At 42.4% G+C, this 13,710-nt stretch overlaps 1 protein-coding gene across 7 annotated transcripts in view; it reads right to left on the bottom strand.

Moving 5' to 3' along the window:
• KIF1A (kinesin family member 1A) overlaps positions 1-13,710 on the bottom strand; it is a 4,129,412-nt gene that overhangs the window by 1,507,778 nt on the left and 2,607,924 nt on the right. For all 7 annotated transcript variants that reach the window (XM_069618139.1, XM_069618143.1, XM_069618141.1 and 4 more), the window contains one exon: positions 3,170-3,275. In XM_069618139.1, the coding sequence (XP_069474240.1) occupies positions 3,170-3,275 (106 nt within the window). The remainder of the gene's footprint in view (positions 1-3,169; positions 3,276-13,710) is intronic.

The raw sequence follows: 13,710 nt of genomic DNA on the forward strand, positions 1-13,710 counted from the left end.
TCTTTAGTATTTTCCTCCTGAGATGCCCGTACACATTTAGATTTAATGAAGAAAGTCCACTCATACGCACAGATGGGATTAAGCATCTTCCATTTTGACTTGCCCTTTGCTCCAGCTAAAAGTTGCCATATTAGCTTGGAATTACGGCCACATAGCGTAGAAAGCATGTTCTGCCACCCCATGGTCATTTTGCCTAACCTCTTCGCCTTAAACCAGTTCCGATAGTTATTTTTGATTTTTCTTACCCTGGCTTCACCCTCTGGCATTTCTTATTTGCCAATGCATTTTTTGTTTTGCATCCCTGATATCTATATCGAATGCATGTTTGAATTGGCTAGGCTGGGCACTACTTAATTTATTAGCTTTGAGTCCTGATCCCAGTGCTAGACAATGTATGCAAGCGGCCATTTCGTTCGCATCAATACATGCAATCTTAGTGGTTTCAAATTTTTACAATCGGTACGCGGCATTAGAGGCCTTGTCAATATTTTGAGGTATCCAGCCCAGCCTTTTCCTGGCATAATTAACACCCACCCCTGATGCACCAACTAAACATTGTTTCAAATTAGGCATTTTCAGTGAGAGGGTCAGGATATGGTGGTCGCTGTAGACTGTGCTCTGGGCCACCAATGAAACCACCTTCTCTGCACATAGGTTACTACCAAAGAAATCATCAAGTGTAGAGTAACTATTTGCCATCTGCTAGGTGTATTGGCCTGGTATGTCCCATTGGGTATGTTCATTAAGCATAACAAGGCCCCATTTTTGAAGCAACAAGATCCATTTGGCTCCCTTAATGTTGCCACTGCCCTACAGCATTACACTTGCAGCAACCACTGACCCAAACTCAGCTACTAATTCTTTAACTATGCAGCTGGCATTAAGATCTGCTCCCAACAATAAGCATTTGTGGGTCTCAGTCATCAGCCAATTCGCACAAACATTATCAATGGTTTCATGTACGTCTTCTAAATTGCTCAAGGTAGTTGAGGCATACACATTAATCAAAAGTAAGATCAAAAGCGCCCGATGTCCAGGTTTAGTTCAATTGCCAGAATATTTGATGTACAGCACATTGTCTTTACATCTAGGATTGGTAAAGACTGCCTGCACCCTATAATCAGGCCCCCGATGGTCGTCCCAAGTCGCCCCTTATGGCCAATGACTGAAATGGCGAGAAGCCCTCCAACTGTATTCTCTTAGTCAGCCATGTCTCTTGTAATAGAAAAGCATCAAGGTCTTGTAGGAGAGACATAGATCGATTAGGGTTCACCAGATGGCTATGACCACGGGTGTTCCAGGTGGTTACCTTCAGCAATCAATTTGGTTGCACTAAGTGTTTCAACAGGAATGTCCTGAACCATTCCCAGCTCATAGCATCCTCGGGTAATGTGAGTGGGGAGCTCCTGGTCCCCTCTACTGCTGTTAGGGCTGGCGTTTGAGACCCGCTTGCCAGTTGAATAGCTGCCAGCTCAACTTCTTGGTGTTTGAGGCTGATATGTGTGGCACTGTAGAGCAAATATCCTGCATTCTCAATTTCCTCTTGGGGAGTACTTTTAGTGCTGTAACTTTCTGTGTAGAGCAATGCACCCGCACATAGATGCCTCCTCGGGTTTTCACAGGCTCGACCAAACTAAAATCCGATGAGGAGAGTACCCGTAAAAACAAAACCTTTTTACATACCAGCATCACATCCGATCTATTAGTGGCTTTATCCGTAAAGTTGTGTGTGCCTCTCCCAAACGTGAAGACTTTAGGGTCTTGACTATCATTGCCCGGTCCCCCGCCAATGGTGTGGGATGGCTCATTACGGGCGTCAGGATAGGCTGGATCGCCAATGCTGCTGTAGGGGTTACTTGGGGGAAAACCATCTGCGAAGAGTCCGTAGGCGAAATATGCAAGCGAGGAGTGCTGTAGGGTTTGACTTAAGTTCTTCATCCAATGTTACTTCTTCAACCCTTTGTGATTGAACAGAGACAGCCTCTTCAACCAACCAACTGGTAAGAGTACCAGTAGTTTTTTGTCTCTTTTTCTTTGTGGCCTTTTTCCTACCCATCTTATCTATTCCTTGGATATGTGGAAGGGTAGTCGAATTGAGGGGTTCCGATGTTGGAATTTTGTTCACTGCCGTTTGAGTTGATATAGTTGCCACTTGTTGGCGAGCCTTCACTCGTTTAGCTAGTCGTCTTTCCTTCCTTGTCAGATATATAACGTCACATCCAGTTGATTAGTTTGCGACCCATTAGAGATGTGATATGGAATTGCCGAGAGCCCTTGCTCCCGATGCTTTTTGGGGGACTGTGGTATAAGTTGCTCTCTTAGATGATTGGATATTGTGTTTAATAAGGAGTCCATTCCAGTGATTTTCTTGTCCAATTTCGATTAGCTGTTTGCCCTGTGAATGCACTTCCTTTAAAGTAAGGCCACAGAGTTTTAGAAGAATCTTTATGGCAAATTGTACTGCATCAGACTGCTCAGCATTCGAGTACTGCGGCTCTGTGGCCCCACTATTTCGATTAAGGCTTTTATTATGGGCTTCCGATGGTGCACTGAGGAAGAGGTTTGGTGTTACAGAAAGTCGTGGGTTTAATATACTTGGACCGGTTGTGGTGCCTGGATTTCACTAAATCAAAATTGATTCATCCCTAAAAAATAACGTACAGATAGGGGATCCCATAAGACAACTGTTAGATAATCAAAACCACTGTCTAGTAACTAGATGCTTGTATTTGTGGTAGGGAGGGGAAGCTTACTGGCTGTGGTTGCCAATGCCACTGGAGGGTTGGGAGGAGTATACCAGATTAGGAACAAGATGTATGCCTCACAGGGCTTCTGTCAGAGTTCCCCCCAAATCAAGGTTACCCTGGTATCTTCAGAATAAAACGTCAGATATTTGAAGTCAACAGTTGCAACATAGACGTGGCAACTCCATTAATGTTGCCACAATGATATTCACAGAACCAACATATCCGGCACTGTGGCTCTTAATATGCTGATGACCTGAATACAAGACATTGATGGTCATTCCTTTGCATTCCCTTAAACATAGAACATTCTACTGCTTGAATGGTTTAGCGTAAAGTTATTGGCAGATATGCTAAAATTCATGTGGTCTCAGCTAAATATTTCTCTGGAAATATACAGAACACTGGATTACGATTACACTTACCGGTCATCCTGATTGGGAAATGTGTAACCTGATGACAAGATGTTCAGAGAAAGGATGTTTGGGTCAATCAGAGAATCATCCACTTCAGGGGTGCTTCTGATACGCCCTGCAAAAAACACAAAGTAATTTCAGACACCTTGCTCATCATAGTGGCTCCTGGGTGAGCCTATCAGTGCCTCCCTAGTGTCCCATGTTTTGGTCTTTCACCTATTCCAAATAAAAAAGAGGCATGGATAACTTTAACAGGGCTGCCTTTTCATTGAAGGAACTTTCTGCATATTATTCCGCCACACAAAGACGATCCTGCAAATAGCTTCACTGCATTGGCTCCATGTCCAGGAGAGAAAAAGGAAACATCAAAAGTAATGAGCAATTACATTTCTTTCATCAAGGATTCTCCAAACCAAACAGATATTACATTGGTAATCTTTCTTTTTATAATGCACATTTTCTAAAAATAGTGAGATGTTCCAATTATTTGTTCTATCACTCGCTAGTGGGGAAGAAAATTAACTTTCGGTGTGGAGCCTGAGGTTGACATGTGCTAGTTTAACAAGGCCATCTGAATGGGGAGTGGTACGTAATCATGCCTGACTGGTTGGCAAACTGAAGTAGCACAGGAGTGACGTGATTTAATCACCTCGACAACCAGAGCCTTACACCACCGCAAAGGGAGTATGCTGGACCCTCCCAGTAGAGTGGTGTGGAAGGTATAGAGGTAGAGAAAAGCAGATTATAGATCACTCAGCATCAAAGAGAGGGGAGACAAACGCCTGAAGTGGTTTAGCAACCCTCTCTCATCTACACATGACTGATTTACTAATGTTGTTACATTTATAGTGAGACGACTGTTAAACCACATTATACCACCTACCAACCCATTATCATTCCCCCTCTTGCTTTGTAACCCATAGAATACAGCTTAGGTGCATGAAAACTTCAGTCCATCTGTCACATAGTGGCTGACATAGCAATCATCGCTCCACCTGAACACAATGCTTTGCATGGTGTTTACAATGTTTTAAACTAGTCATCTCTGCTAGTAGTTGAATAGTCACCTAAATCTATTCACTATGTGCAAGCAATGTACTGCTCTTTTTATTTCCATGCTTGCACAATCTGCCGTCTTCCAAAGAGCCACAGTGCTTCGAAGCCATAACAATGGCAGTAGGCACTATACAAATGTTATGTTATGTTAAAGGTTCTTGTAATGTGCACTGTTGCTACCTAAGTGGTCTCTTGGAGCTCTGGCAAATCTGCAATACAAGGAGGTGGGAGGGCTTGTTATTAGGTTTGAGCAAGATAAAAGCAAGAGAGCTTTGATGTGCTGTTGGCAGCTTCAGTTCGGAGAAACTGGTACCTGAGGGTTGGTGTGTTTTTGGTCGATAGCCATCATTTGGTGTCGAGGTGAGCTTGTGTATGGTCTGATTTCATGTTGGCTGTTGTGAAGTGTGTGTGGTTTGTGCTGCAGTAGAGGTATGGTTGTGTTCAGTTCAGAGTTTGAGGGTGAGCATTAAGAATGGTGAGTTTTTAGTATGGTGTGATGTATCCTGTGGAGTCATTGTGGCACCTGTGCCTAAAGTCTCCTCCCATGTGGCCAGGGGAAGGCAGCCGCTCCTGATCCTAACCCTGGAGGTGGTATCATGAGGGAGGATCACATGATAGGAGATGGCTGTCAGGGGGATTCATACTCTTATGAGTATTAAAACCCTATAATTGCTGAATTCTTAATGGCGTGCTGTCATTGTGCAAGTCCCTCTGATGAAACTACCCAAAGAAGATGCTATGAAAGTCAACTAATCAGAGTAAAATGTGCACAATGGTAGTTTAGGAAGTACATCTGACATCCCCTAATTGTCATGATTATGATTTGGGTAGAGGTCCTCACACAGGTGTTAAATCACAAATCTTTTCTATAACATTCCCTGACTCTAGCAACTCTCAGCTCCCCAAACACTCAAAACAAACTAAATGTCACAGGAATAATATCACTATGGACTTCAAGGCCCATAACACCACCTGTATTGGAACAAGGAAGAAGGACATGGAGGTAATGAGGATCAGAAGTTGAATTGAACCAAATGTGTAGTGTAGTCGTTATCAGGCAAAGCACTTGAGCAGGACATTTAAATTCCACAATGAGTTGCAGCTGAGAGGAGACATGGAACTAGTAGCAGAGAGCGGAGAGTAGAGGCAGTTAGATTAAGAAAGAGGCTGTTACAATAGTCCAACCTGGAGAGAATCAGAGCTTGGGAGACAGTGAGCTTCTGGGGGAAGGAAAGGACGGGCAAAGTACCTCTGAGGAGGCGCAGTAGGAAGTTTGATTTTTTTAGAGACATCAGAGATGTGGGCGGAGAAGGAAAATGCAGAGTCAAAGATTACCCCAAGGTTCTTAGCCTCGCAGCTGGGCAGAGGAGGAGGGCCAAGGGAGCTGGCCAGAGAGTGAGGGGAAAGGAGGGTGAAGGGGAAAGAATCCCCAAATACAGTAATGTTTCACATATTAGAGTTGGCCTTGTTGGCACTGGAAAGTTCAAAATCCCAGGGATTGTCCATGACATGAAGTCTTTTTCTGATGTTGAGAGAAGTCTTTTTGAAGACACTCAGCAGATTATAGGTTTACTCTGAGATGGCTTGTCGCTGAGCCTGTTTGGATAACTTAATTTCCATAGGCTGCATTGGTCATGTTAAGGGAGTCCAGTCTGGCACTCCAGTAGGCAGAGTGTCCAAGAGGTCTGACTTTTAGAAACTTGACAACAGCTTGTCGACCAGCTTGTAGAGTGTCAAAGTCTTCTTGAATTAGGTGCATCTTGCCAACTACCACATCTCTCAGGCTTTAGCTTCCTTGCTGCAAAGCAATTCCATTTTCATCAGCTGCATGGAAGCTTTTACTTTAGAAAACCTTAATTCGACCAAAAAGTAATCAGGTTTGAACACATCACAGAATACACAATATTAATATGATAAAAACCACACAAATAAACATTAAAAAGAGACTTCATGCATAGCTCAGAATATTACATCAGTCATTATTAAAAAACATTCAAAATCATAAACATAAAATGCAAGTACATGATTACGTAAGCCATCCTTGCCATCATTCACACAGATGAGCACATGCTAATTAAGAAAACGAATACTAGGAGAGCTATGCTGGCAGCCTAGAACACTTAATAGTTAAGCAGCAATGATACACAGCCTCCAGCAAGAAAGGTCTCAAGTATAAACGTCTTAACCACAAGGTTGACATGCAGAGAAAAAGGAAGTGTGAGACTGTCTCCTTAGCGACACCACACAATAGGCATTTATCAGGATCAAAGCTCTCCCATCAGTGCGTAAAAGCAGCGATGAGCAGAATACCCAACCTTAACCTCATATACAACGAGTTTTCGTAGACTGGCGTAATTAGATCCAGATAGGCTTTAAAGCCAACCTCCTGCCTAGGCTTAAAGTTGTCTAGCTTTAGCCTCGATGCATCAAGCAAAAGATCTTCCCAGTCTCTCTGCATGGAGAGTTGCTCGAGCCTAGGCAGGCTTGAAGCACAGATGCTCTGTGGGTTCTCCCAAAACTTGCTCGCTTTCAAGTTAATCAGTAGGTCTTTCACATAGGAAATCCACTTCAAGCTTTTGCCACCATCAAGAGACAAAATATGTAGCAATACGCCCCTACGCTGCCCTAAACCTGAATGAGTCCATAATCTTACCCGAAAGGATACTGGCCTAAATATAATTTCAGCACCCCATGGGCTAGTACCATATTCTAAATGACCTAGGACAGTTGGTGCACTTGCAGGTAATAATAATATCTTCTCAACCTTCGCATACCCCATAATTCCGACCCGTACACTGCTGCTGACAAAGCCTGCTTCTGGTATAATTCCAGTGCTGGCGATATGGCACAGCTCCCATGACTGGTAAAAAAAGACAGAATCGTGCACTAAATCTTTCTAGCATAATGGCAGCCCTGTTGGTCTGGGCCACCCATCCTGGACTCGCCTGGAATCTAACTCTGAGATAATCAAAGATGTTCTATTGGTACACCCTCTATCGGCAACTTAATGAGCATATACTTCCTAGAATGGGGTCTAAAAACCAGCTACTTGGTTTTGGTCGTGTTTACTGTAAGACCAAGATCCCTACACTTCCTCAAAAAGACAGAAAGGGATTGTTTCAGACCCTGCACTGTAGTGGAAATCAAAACTCCACTGTCCGCGTAAAACAGGACCAGGAATTTGGTTGAAGCCAATTTAGGGCAGTCTTGGCACCCACTTAATAATGCATCTACAATTTCCTGAACATAGATGTTAAATAAAAGTGGGGCCAGGACACATCCATGTCTAACACCTGAACCTACCCCAAAAAAACATGTCTATTTGCCACCCAGATTGTAACAGACACAGACTTCTGTGTCTGAATAGAGCAGTGATGGTATAGTAATCAAGTACTGAGGAACCTTTTGCGCTGCCAGTACCCGCCACAACTCTGCACGCGACACTGAATCGAATGCAGTCCTCACGTCCAGAAACAACACGTACATGTGCATTTTCCATAGTATAGTATACTTCTGCATTATGAGGCAAAGCATAACACATTGGTACACTGTTCCACAGCCCTTCTGGAACCCGTCCTGATGGACACTAATCACATCATTGCCATCAGTCCAAAGTTGTAGATGGCTCAATATAACTTTCCCAAACAACTAACCAACCCCATCTAAAAGAGAGATAGGTCTGTAGTTAGCCATAGTGTCTCTTCCACCCTTTTTATACACTGGGACAATAACAGCTTTACTCCAAGAGCCGGGAATCCTCCCTGTAAGCAATATGGCATTACAAATCTGACAAAGCGTAGGGGCCCACATAGACACCTCGTCTTTAAAGAGATCGGTCAGTATTAAATTCATCCCTGCAGCTTTGCCACTCTTTGCTGAGCCAACTGCATCCTCAAACTCCTAATATACCGCACCTTTATGTCTGACATATGATGGGTAACAGCTGGGGGGTGAAATTAAGAAAGTGGAGAGTACAAGTTTGAGAAATGCATCCTTCATTCTTCCATACCAATACAGCAGACCAATGAGCGTTCTCCTTTCAACTCACTATTGGACACCAATTTCCAAAATAACTAATTGTCTCTAGAATGATAGGGGTTGAATAAACCCTCCCATTTCCCAGTCAGAAATTCTTTCTTTTTTGTGGGAATACATTTTTTATATCTGGCTCTTAACAGCTGCAAATTGGGTCTATATACCCCCAGTGGATCACCAATACATGCATGGAAGCTCTTATCTATTGAATGATCGGCCAGGTGTTGGATTTCTAATACTGCTTTCCTTCCGGCCGTATGAAGAATCAGCACGTCTTGTCTCGCTTTTTGTCCTACTCTTTCCTAGGTGATCTATCTTATCTAGGATTGCTAACCATTCACCTGATTTACCCCATGTGTCTTTCTGACTAATAACCATATTCAATGGTGCTTGTTTAAACATTAATTGGCATCATTTGCCTATGAAAAGGAGTGCCCATTTGGGGATGGGACCAAGCTTGATTTGCATATGGTCTTTCCTCTTGCTCTTATGGCTTGGCAGGCGAAGAACAATGGTCTTGAGGGTTGCCCAGAGCAATTGCCAGAGGTTTAAGATTAATTCTAAACCTTTCAAGCCATCACCTCTTTGTTTTTGCTTTGACTATGAAAATTGCATAGGTTTGTGAAGTGTTGTATGTAGCCGAAGTACTGTAGGGACCTACACCTACACCTGTGTATCTCTTATAGCACTCATATATCCGGATATTGCAGGCCACTGGAGCACCTGAAGCTTCTGTTATATGTTCACTTCTATTTCTCCTGACTGCTTTTTTAAGGTGGTCAGTTGTCCACCAGAATTTACCCTCTTTGGCTTTCAAATCAGACTAAAAGCATATGTTATAAGAACAATAGGTAATTTGGTAATGAGCGTCATTAAGAAAGTACATCAAATGTGCATGTCTACATGCTAAATCTAGAGTGCCATTTCTGGATACCTGCCAATATTCACCCCCACCTATATTGTGTTAAGAGGGACTGACTCTTGCTATGAGTTTATTGTCACTGTGGCAAAAACAAAATCTATCATATACCATAGAGTATGTGGACCACACAAATTGGCTATTATCTGGAAGAAGAGGAACTTAAGTGGCGAGTCTGGAAAAGGAACAGCACAGTAGTCGCAGTTGGTTTCATATATCCACTGCATTGGCTCTACTTTGTAAAACAGGAAGTTGTCAAAATACTTCACAAAACAATCATGATCTGATATGTCCTCTAAATTCTCCAAATCATCTTCCCCATCTAACAGTGATCCTTGAGCAAATGCTTCCTTATTAGTCCTCAACATGTTCCTCTAGGTGACAGAAACATGGATTTTAAGGGCCACTATCCTAGAATAATCTATCATTTATAGTGTATGTACCTGGAGTTGCATTCTAGGTCCATGGTAGGTTTAATACTGGCGTGTCCAGAACTGACCTAACCCAAGTGAGCATATGCTAATTTGTGCTGAGACTTCACCCATATCAGCCTGCACCTGTCTCTTGTGTAGTGTAGGGCAAAGGTTGACATGTCCATGTTAATCTATCCGTTGGTTGTAGGGATCTCTACAAGAGTGCAAAATGTTCCTGAGGTCAATAAAACAAAAAAGGTGAGAAGGCTTATCCACAATAAAATGTAGAACAAAATTACTTTTCCAAAGATTATTTTGCATCACTTGGAGCCCTTTGGACGTTTCAAAACTTTCAGGATTGATCTTGCACTTTGATTTGTTTCTGGCTTTATTTCGGGTCCACCTGTTACAGAAAAATCAAAAACATGTTCTGAGGTTGAGGAGGATTCTTGATTAATTGTTATCATAGTCACCTCTTCTTTTCTTGACTGCTTGTCAGGTTGTTCGAGATTGAGAGTCTCCTCCCTCTAGAACAGGAGAGTAACCACCTGGAGCTGGTTTAAGGTGGTCTACTGACACTTGACAAGTACCTTGATTAGAGGGAAGAGCTGGCAGGTCGGTGGTTATGGAGCCAATGAGATTCAGTACCTTCACAATAGCTCTGTAGCACGGTCCGAGTGATTCTCTTTTGTTTATCATCTCATGCACCCGATCTCCAAGCTTCAAGGTGCTGGGTGAGTTGTCGTTGTGCTCTGGCAAGTCTCACTCACAACAGATTAGTTCACAGAGGACATGTGTTAGAATCAGCTGGTCTGACCTAGTGAGAGGACTAGAGGGATTGTGAAAGGAATTCCAAATAGCAACTCATAGTGGGTCTTAACCTTACATTGAGAAAGGCGAGGTAAGTTATTAATGCTAAACTGACCTACTGGTACATGATTAACCCAATAACTTCCAGAAGCTAGGATGCATTTTGCTAGGCTTGCTTTATCATCCCATTCGCTCTCCAACTATTAGACTGAGGCCCGAACGGGTTTAAGAAACGCATAGTACAACCCCAGCTTGACAGTGCTTTACTTAAGGCTTTGCAGAGGTGGACTCACAAGGGGGGAAAAGGGGCAATTGCCCCCCAAGCTGGCTGGGATGTTGCTTCCAAGACCAGAGCTGCAAAATGTAAAAAATAATTGAAAAAGACAACATCCTTCAGAATCCAGCCTCCCCCAATTGAACCAAGTGCTACAAGGCTTGCTCAGCTTCTTTGTAGATGTTGGGAGGTACTCTTCTTGATTTCAGAAATGTTGCAGATGTGCCTGGGTGACGTCCAAACCTGGGCCATCAAAGTGAGTGAGTGAAAAGTGCCTAAGCTGCAGGTGCATGTTCATACCGTGGCAATGTAAACATTTAAATGACAGGCTCAGTGGCCCTGAATGGTTATGTTGGCACCACTGCACTCATACACCATTGTCCTGTTACAATACCCAGCAGCTGATCATGACTCCTACTAGCCAAGGAGGTAAGGGCCCATATCTTATTACAGTTTGTTTTCGGTTTCATCCTGTAAGAATTCTTCCCCTATGTTCTGGTTAATTTCTTTATTACTAGTGAGTTCATTACAAAAAGAGTTTATTAGTACCATGAATAGCTCCCATGTATGTAATTATATGGTGTTTATCAGAATAGCTGTCGGATTGTTTGTGGTACTCACTTTCGGACACAGTTGAAAAACACACACAGGAAGATGTAATGTTTAGGAATTAGTTGTAAGAAGACTACAAACAAAGGGTTTCATTCAAAGTTCGATGGATTTGTTAAAGAAATATCACTTGACAAAGTTATCACTTCCACAGGTGGCATTTCTGAAAATCAACCCAACTCAGAGTTTACCACTGGAGTTGGTATTTCTGGAATACTTCCAGAGGTACTTCAGAAATGCCACCTCTGTCAGTGGTAACATAAAAAGGTGTTCTTTTCATAAATGTTCAGCCGTTTTCACCCTTTATGCAACGGTGGAATGAATGATCATTTTCAAAGCTTTAGTCGGTTTAAAACCTTTGCACAAATTAATTATAACAGACTCATAGGAGAAGATAAAATAGATGAAATGGTGCTATGGGTCCCAATTTGGTGCAGGGTTTTTAATGCAGCAATTTGATCCAGGGAAATCGCAATAACCTGGGGGGATGCAACCATAGTTCCTATCTATAAGAAAGCGGGGAGAGATTACCCACAGAACTACTGCCGATATCGCTACTGGATTGTATTGGGAAAACGTTTGGAAAAGTAAACCTGATCAAATTACAAAATTAGGCAGACAAAGCTAGGTTAGTGAAGCCAAAGCTGGTTTCTGTGCTGGTAGAAGCACTGTGGATCACTGCTATTTTTATTAATCCCGAAGTACACAAATTTTACAAAGACAAAGTTGTATGCCATTTTCTGGGATTTAAAAACTGCCTTCGACACAGTTTCAAGAGACATTCTTTGGCAGGTTTTAAGTGATCGGAATGTACCTGGACCACTGGTGGAATCTACTAAATGATTGTATTCGGAAACCCAGGCATATGTGTGCTTTGGCAGAGGAGAGGAACAATCTAAGCCCTCTGCTGTGAATAAGGAGGTCCACCAAGAGTGTGTCTTGGAACCCAATCTTGGAACCCCTCCTTTTTTCTGTTTCATTCAGGGCATAGTAGACACACTGGAGGAGGGTGCACTTGATGCTCCTAGAATTACGTCCAAGAGTTGTCCAACCCTTTTTTATGCAGATGATTTGGTGAATCTAGTAACATCACAAAAGGGGTTGGATACATCACTAGACGTTTTTAAAACTAAGGGCAATGAGCTTGGACTGGAGCTGAATGTTAACAACACTAAAGTCATGCTCTTTAAACCATCCTTTGCGAAGAGTAGCCCCCTGTGAATAGTAGTAGACAGTATAAAGTTGGAACAAGTCAAATACTTTGATTATTTTGGCCCATGTTCCAAGAATCAGATGGATGGTCTGAACACCTTCTCAAGGCTCACATTAACCTGGAGAAATGTAGTGGGGGGATTCTATTTTTTTCCCGCCATGGCAGCAGGGCAATTTCACCCGCTCTGGGCTTGCATGAAAAACAAGCTTTGCCAGCATCCCTTTATGGGTCAGAGCTTTGGGGCTATGTTAATACGGCATCATAATCTGAGAATACATTTATGAAAAAGCTACTCTTGTTGCAAAAAAATGCCCTTAAATTGCTGGTTTTATTGGACCTTCATGTCTTTTCAGTAGCCAACCAGATTGCCCTTAAACCTGTGCTATACTGGGTTAGGCTCTGGACCTCTCCGGGGTTGGCACTGTATTAGGATGCTTTGATACATTTTTTACTTCTGCAAGGGTGCTAAAAGCTGTGGCTGGTTGTTCCATGTAAAGCATTTGTTACACATGTTGAATGTTGGATCCTTCTGTGATAGCCACACTGATTGTAAGAAGACCTCAAAAATAGACCTTAAAGTAAATGTAAAGAAAAAATCCATGGAAAAGTTGGAGAATAACAGGGCCAGAATCTTTGCGAAGTACTTTGCTGGGAAACGGCAAGGGCATTTTGGACGAAATCCAACCACTGCGGTTAGGGATACTACATACAGCATGGCATACCCATTCATGGTCGCCTTTGAGGTCTGGTTTATGCCCCCTGTGTAGTTCCGCAAATTAAATACTAATGCATTATTTGTTAATCTGCCCAGCTACTTTGGAACTAAGGCTGATGCATTTGAAATCACTATTGAATGACCAAAGTGTACGAAGTACACACAAAGCTGTGCAGTTCTTAATATGCTCAGCTGAGGTGAACTTGTTTTGCATCTGCAAGGTATGTGCACCGTGCTTGGTTATTAAGGTAGAGCCTTTTGGGAAATTAGTCACTTTAATAACTATTAATGTATCCTGAAAGAGTCTGCAAGCTTGCTCTCCTCAAACGGCGTGGTAGTAGATAGTAATGCTATCATTTGTATGCTGTTGTGATTTTATCTGATGATCATGTTTTTTAACAGAAGGAATTTATGTTTTTAGTGTAAATAATTATTTCTATTGTATTGAGTCTGTTATGATTAATTTGTGCTAAAGGTTTTAAACCAAATAAAGCTTTGAAAATGAA

Source organism: Ambystoma mexicanum, chromosome 10 (genome assembly GCF_040938575.1).
Source record: "Ambystoma mexicanum isolate Mex_15411 chromosome 10, UKY_AmexF1_1, whole genome shotgun sequence".
In the NCBI taxonomy this organism is placed as follows: Eukaryota; Metazoa; Chordata; class Amphibia; order Caudata; family Ambystomatidae; genus Ambystoma; species Ambystoma mexicanum.